Here is a 6,850-nt window from a genome sequence, read left to right on the forward strand (position 1 = left end):
GGCGCGCCCACGGAGCGCACGGAGGGACCCGCAGCGCTGCCCAGGTAGGAGACAGGACAGACACCGGGACAGCGGGCACCCCGGGGTACGCGGGGCTGCGGGGCCACCGCTTGGCTGGCAACGCCCCTTCAGAGCAGAGCCCCCACGCTTTCCCCAGGTAGGGGACAGGAGACACCCCCAGGTGCGGGGTTGAGGACATCCCCGCTGGGACTGGGACGCCCCAGTGTGGGACACGGGACTCTGCACGAGGGGGGATAAAGGCGGCAGAGAACTGTCCTGGGACGGGACGGGGTACCGAGAACCGCCCCCAGGGAGGGAAACGGGGGTCCCAGGTAGGGGAGGGGACACTGAGGCCATCGCCACAGTCCCCACAGCGTCCTCCGAGGGCTGGGGGGTGGCGTGCGGGATCTGTTGGGGCAGAGGGGGTGTAGGAGAGCCTTCTCCCACTCCAATTTGGGGAGAGGTGCCCCATAAGCAGCCTCCACCCCATTGATCCCACCCCCTCTGGCACCCATGATTTTGGGGTGTCTCTCACAGGATACCACAGCCCCATCCCAGCATAGCCACAGCCACCCCAAAACAGGAAGGTGCTGTCCTCCTGTTGCGCGGGCACCCCACAAAAAGCAGAGTGCAGACCCCAGAGGTGCCACCCTCCAGCTTTAGCCACTCTGGTGGGCGGCAGTGGGGCAGCAATGGGGCCGCTGGCGGCTGGGCTGCCCCAGCACAAAGAGGAATGCGCCGAGCACATGGTTCACATTAGCCCTGCAGATTGATTTTTTTTTCCCCTTTATTTTCCGCGGGGAGCAGGTGAAGGTTTGCGTGCAGGGCGAGGGCTGGCAGCGCCGGGACCCGTTTAGGTTCCGCCGGCGGGGAGGGAGGGAGCGCAGCCACTCCGGATTCTCCTTTTTCCTCCCTTTTCTTTGAGTCAGAGGCTGAAGTCAGCAGTGTGCCCGTCCCACAGCGATTTCCCCACTGCACAGGATGTGGGGATGCCCGTGAGCCGGATTTAGGGAAGCAGAGCTGCCACGCGCTGAATACGGAGTGCTGCATGAGACCAGGCAACTCATCACACAGGTATTGTTCTGCAGCACTGCAGGGATGGATGCAGCGCTGGATGAAGCCTGGGGGTCCCCAGGAGCTGTTTTGGAGGGGGAAGCAGGGAGGAAGCAGGTCCTGGCTGCTTTTCCCATTGCTGAGCACAGCCCTTTTCCTTCCCGACTGGGGTCAGCCAGGGTCGGGCGCATCCTGCCTGTGCGGTGGCCACTGTGCTCTTACAATCCCATTTTCCACAGGCAAGGTGGGTTCCCCCCGCAGTTTGATCCCAGTTGGGGTCAGTAAGAGAGGAATAAAAGAGGGTTACAACGCTTGCAAAAGGCTGGGGTTGGTAAGGAGTGCTTGGGACAAAATGGGAGATTTTGGGGGCTGCACATGCTGCCCGCAGCCAGGTGCTCCCCGGGTGCCCTCACCCCACCAGGCACGAGGCTGTTTATTGCTGTGACGTGGGGCGGGGATGCCCGTTCCTTATTGCCTATCCAGGAAGGGGAAGAGGAGACGGGTTGAGGCTGAAGGACAGCAGCAGCCACAGGCACACAGCACTGCTGGGGCACTGGCACATTTCCTTCTGCTTTCTTCTTTTTTTTCCTTATTTTGACCCCAGCCCATGTCCAGCCCCTCTGCCGTTTCTGCGATGCTGCCCAGGAAGGCAGAGAAGAGGATGGCTTCATCTGTCTTCATCACCCTGGCGTCCCCACAGAGGGAGGCAGCCCCCAGGGAGCAGCCCTGCGCAGGGGTGTCACTGGCTGTCCCCGAGGGCAGCCCTCGCCCCCCAATGACCCCGGCGCTGCCCAACGGAGGTGAGGAGTGGCTGTGAGGCACCGCGTGTGAGGACAGTTCTGGTGGTGTGGAGACACTTTGCAAAAGGATGTGGGTGCCAGTGGAGGGGGGTTGTTTTCTGAGGGTCGTTCCCCAAATCCCCACACCCAGGGCAGGATGGATCCAGTTGCCAGCATAGGGTGATGTTTGCTCTCCGTCAGCCAGCGCTTATCAGCGTTTGCTTTTGGGGCTGGTCGGTGGGGAGCGTTGCTGCAAGCTGTCGGGGCATTATTGCAGGGGGAGGCTCGGGATGGGGCTGGCAGCACTCTCCCAACACACTCTGCCTGGCTTTTGCTGCAGAATCCTGCCCTCGCTCTCCAGCAGTGCCTTCATCCCCACCAGCTCTCATCCTCTCCGAAGCGCCCCAGCCCCTCTCCGCGGAGGCACTGGCTCCAGCTCTGCAGCAACTGGACCTTGCGGCACCCACCACGGTGCAGGTCAGGACCATGAGTGTGCCTCGGTTTCCCCACCCTCAAGGGCTTGAATATAATGCGTGTTTTCCTCCTGCTTGCCAGGCTCCTTTTGCCTTCCCTGCTGAACTGAGGCCTCTCCAAGTTTGCCAGGGACAAGCAGACAAGCTGCAATGGCAAGGTGCAAATGGGCACATGGAGAGGGACAGCTCTCGAGGTAAGCACGCGGACCTGGCTGTGGTGATCCCTCAGTGGGGCCACCAAGGCAGCTCCCCGCCCTGCTCCCTTCCCACAGACATCTGCGCCTTCTGCCACAAAGCCGTGGGCCCACAGGAGCCAACGGTGGAGGCGATGCGGAAGCAGTACCACGCTGACTGCTTCACCTGCCGGACCTGCCAGCGACGCCTGGCCGGCCAGCGCTACTATCAGAGGGATGGCCGCCCCACCTGCGATGCCTGCTACCAGGTAGGGGATGTCCGGGACGGTGGCATTTCAGGGAGCGATGGCATCTTGGGGAATGATGGCATTCGGGGAGCGGTGCCATCTTGGGGAGCATTGGCAGTCGGGGAGCAATGGGATCTCTCATGTCACGTCCCTGCCTGCAGGCCACGCTGGAGAAATGTGCCAAGTGCCAGGGGCTGATCACTGAGCGCATCGTGCGTGCCCTGGGCAAAGGCTTCCACCCCGGCTGCTTCGCCTGTGCTGCCTGCGGCCGGGCCATCGGTGCTGAGAGCTTTGCGGTGGACGAGCAGGGCAAGGTGTACTGCGTGGCTGACTTCTACAGGTGGGGCAGTACCAGCAGGGGGGTTCAGCTGATCCTTGTCACCCCGTGGGTCTCACCTCACCCCCGCTTTATCCCACCAAGGAAATTCGCCCCAGTGTGCGGTGCCTGCAAGCGCCCCATCATCCCTGAGGAGGACACCTACAAGATTGAGTGCCTGGGACGTAGCTTCCACGAGAGCTGTTACCGCTGCGAGGTACGGCCCCGAAACTCTAAGTGTTGTCCCAGTGCTTCGCAAAGTACATGGGGTTGGAGGCAGGCACAAAGCATGGCTTGGTGGCGAGGTGCAGCAGTGCGGTGTCCTGCAGGCAGCACGGCGCAGGGCTGCAGGAAAGCCCTACACGTGGCTGCACTGTTTGCAGAGCTGTGGGACGCCGCTGTCGCCGGAGCCGACGGAGGATGGGTGCTACCCGCTGGGCCACCACCTGCTCTGCAAAGCCTGCCACATCTGCCGGCGGAACGAGTCGTCCTGCTGAAGTGCAGGCTGTGAGAAGGGCCGTGCCATTGGGATGGACCCACCGAGAGAGCGGGACCAGCGTGTCATCACCAGAGGGTGCCAGGACCCCAAACCGTGCAGCTCGGCCTCTGCCAGCTGCTCATCACAAGCAGAAAAAGCCCTGGAAGAGCAGTGGTGGTGGATGAGCTGAGGGTTTGTTCACTTTTTTCTTTTTAAATCCTTTTTTTGAAGTTGGTTTGATTTCTTCAGTGTTTTTCTTTCTTCTCAAGCTTTCTTGGGGTTTTGTTTAAACACTTCTGTTTGTGGTGATGCAGAGAGCAGCACTGATTTAGCTCCTTGTCATTACATAAAACCCCGAGCTAAAAATGCCGTCTCTTTCATCCGCCCGTTTCCTGTGTCCCAAACTTACAGAAGGCAAGTTTAAAAAGAAGGAAGAGGCCACATTGGGACCTCGTGGGTCACCTCGGGTGGCAGGAGGCTGGGCACAGCTTGCTTGGGCTGCTGGCTGATAGCATGGCTGGGGTGGGGTGGGATGCGGCGATTTGGCAGACGGGAGAGCAGGAGGTCTGTTCTGGGGCCGGACTGGGGTTCTGCAGCGTGCCCGGTGTTGATAAAGGATGCGTGCTGTTTCTCTGCTCTGTCTCACAAAAGTCCCAGGCCGGCAGAGGGCAGCCGGAGCACAAATTCCTCCAATGGGTGAAAAAACTGCCTGATTTCTGTCTTCTGTAGGCAGTGACGCTGGTACTGACGCTTAGATTTTGCATCTTCCCCAAAATAATACCACTCCACCAGCAGAAGCTTTCAGACTTTCTTTTGGTCCACGGTATGGAAAACAGGCAGAAATGAAAACTTCTCTTTGTGCATCTGTGTGAGCGGTGCCACCTGCACATTGGTTTTGTTTGTGAATATACTGTGAACCAGACAGACAAAGGGGTTTCCCTTTTAGCCAAAAGTATTTATAAAGCCACAAATCAAGTGCAGGAAATAACAAGAGCATCTGAGTCAATATTTAATGCTTCCCTGATGGAAAAAAAAGAAAAAAAAAGGAAAGATGTTTAAAAAAAAAGCACCAACAAAGCAGCAGACGAACATTTCTAGGTCACGTTGCCTAAAGTCTCCCCAGCACATGCTGTATTTATGAATGAAAGGGTTAATTATGGGTAACATATGGATTCATCACACCAACCCCGCAAATGTTTCCTGCCGTCTCTCCCCATCTACAAAGCCTATTATTCATGTTGGTGATGTGTGTCTGCAGCCATCCATCAGGGCACAGATGGCTGTAAGCTATTTGTAAATAAGACGCTCGTGTAAAGCTGTGGCGTTTCCTGGAGTTGGGATGGTCACGTATAGAGGCGGTTATGGTCCATGTGGGGACGTGTGCCATGCCAGAAGTCCTGTGTTTGAAGTCATTCCCAAAGCCTCGTACTCTGTGGGGAAATCCAGGCATGGAAAAGTGAAAAAAAAATGCCAAAAAAGTGGCGTAAAGAGTGCAGGAGTGGGGAAGTGCCAGACAGCAGAGCATTTCCCTCTTTTTGTAATATGGCTATTTTCCAAATGAGATTTTCAGGGAGGATGGAAATAGTGATGCTGAGCATTGGTATAGATGTGTTGTTGCACTGCTGAACCCTTTGAGCAGCAGCTTGGGTAGTGAAAGCAGGAAGGGGCTGGGTATTTCCCCGCAGGGTGCTCTGCTGGCACTGGGCTGCGGTGGTTTTTGGCCAGAGGTGGGCAGGGAATGGCTTTTATGGACACAAAGCCTTGGAGGCGATTCTGGCAGGGAGAGGAGCAGGACAAAGTGCAGCTGGAGAGTTCAAAGGGTTGCAGAAGTAGTTGGATTTGGCAATTTTTTCCAGGAGTGAAGGATGATGGGGGTGTACAGATAGGGAAGTAAACCGATAAAGGCTGATCTGAGCTGCTTTCTGGGAGGGCAAGGGGAGAAGCATTGTGAGCTGGGGTCTGGGGTGTGTTGCTGAGCCTGGAAAGCACAACTCTGTGTTTTCCTCTGGGTGGACATTAAGGAATTGTGCTGTATGTCTGGCCCCATCAAGTCCTGGAGGTCCCGTTCTGCTGCTGAGCATGTAGGCACCAATTGCAACAGCTCAGCCCATCCTTGGGCTCTTCACTCCACGGCAAGCGATTTTGCAAGGGGAAAAAAGTTCAAGTCCACCCCCTTACTCAACACCAACGTGCCCAGGTCTGCCAGCAAAAACACAAAGCACACCCACAGCAATGCAGAGCTCATTCTTTACCCCCAGAGGGCCCATGGAGCCCCCCCGGATCACCTGGAGGTGCAAAACCTGCTGAGGTCTTGCGTCGTCTTGCAGTGGAGGTGCAAAAGGGCAAGGAGCAGTGCCTGCGCAACGCCCTGAGCTGCTGCAATCAGCCCGTCCTTTCTTGCAATCCCTCTTGGCAGGCCAAGGCGAGCGGGGAGGGCCCTCTCACATAGGCTGGCTGCTCTCCAAGGAGAAGCAAATGCAAATATTTCTTCACTTCGGGCTGGGTGCGGCCTGTGGATAAAATTTCCCCTGGTCTTTCCCAGAGAAGGCATCCGACACCGTGCCCTGCTCTCAGGAACATGAGAATGTAGGACAAAAAACCACAAAGGTTATCTTTCTTGCAACTCTAGCGTTGTTAAAAGGAGCTGACAGGCACGACCATTCATATTTTTAAATCAGCAATCAAGGTTTTTCTTTGTAACAAAAACGGCCTTTTGCAGGTTTCACTTGCAAGCTGAAGATTTTGGTGCAGCATAAGCAAGGTTGTAAAGGGAAACGGGTTGGAAACGGCCCCATCAGCCGTGAGAAATGTGAAAAGCAGGCGGTGGACTGAGGGAGAGCTGAGCCGGATTCCTGGCGTGCCTTCCCTCTGCCATCACTGCCTCGGAGGTGAAAGCTGCTGGGGAGCGGCGAGCAGGAGCCAGCGCTGCAGCGAGATGGGATGAGTGAGGCTGGAGCAGTCGAGAAGGGAGAAGGAGCAATGGCAACAGTGCTTTGTTTTTCTTTTAAAATGGATTTTAGAGCTGGAGGAAATCTTTTTTTTTTTTTCCCCCTTTGGTTGACCTGAGTTAATTGTGAGCATGTCCCAGCTGGCTTGCTGCAGTGTCATCCTTTCTGGCGGAGCATTCGGACCCATTTTTTTCACTTCCCTGCGCTCAACACAGCCTAAAAGCCAGCAGCTCTGATGAAATGCGCCCTGGTTAAGGGGGAGGGTTGGAAAGCAGCTGGAATTGTTCTGGGTTAAAAATAAGCAGAGTAGCGCGAGCCCTGAAATTCTCCAGCTTCGTGATTTGGAGCATAGCCAGGATGAAAACAAAAACAGAAAAAGAAA

The 6,850-nt window shown here is 56.4% G+C and overlaps 1 protein-coding gene across 5 annotated transcripts; it reads left to right on the top strand.

The window, feature by feature from the left end:
• FBLIM1 (filamin binding LIM protein 1) lies at positions 1–3,755 on the top strand. Of its 5 annotated transcripts, none has more exons than XM_031556709.1 (8): positions 1–44; positions 930–1,074; positions 1,658–1,853; positions 2,173–2,309; positions 2,388–2,499; positions 2,578–2,747; positions 2,888–3,259; positions 3,426–3,755. In XM_031556709.1, the coding sequence occupies exons 3-8, from the start codon at positions 1,661–1,663 to the stop codon at positions 3,537–3,539; spliced, it is 1,098 nt and encodes a 365-aa protein (XP_031412569.1). In that variant the 5' UTR covers positions 1–44; positions 930–1,074; positions 1,658–1,660; the 3' UTR covers positions 3,540–3,755. The 5 variants fall into 5 exon arrangements, with proteins under 5 accessions (XP_031412569.1, XP_031412568.1, XP_031412567.1 ...); XM_031556708.1 differs by having other exon boundaries at positions 7–157; positions 926–1,074; XM_031556707.1 differs by having other exon boundaries at positions 7–157.
• The last annotated feature ends 3,095 nt before the right edge of the window (positions 3,756–6,850 follow it).

The sequence above is a fragment of the Meleagris gallopavo genome, chromosome 23 (assembly GCF_000146605.3).
Source record: "Meleagris gallopavo isolate NT-WF06-2002-E0010 breed Aviagen turkey brand Nicholas breeding stock chromosome 23, Turkey_5.1, whole genome shotgun sequence".
Classification (NCBI taxonomy): domain Eukaryota; kingdom Metazoa; phylum Chordata; class Aves; order Galliformes; family Phasianidae; genus Meleagris; species Meleagris gallopavo.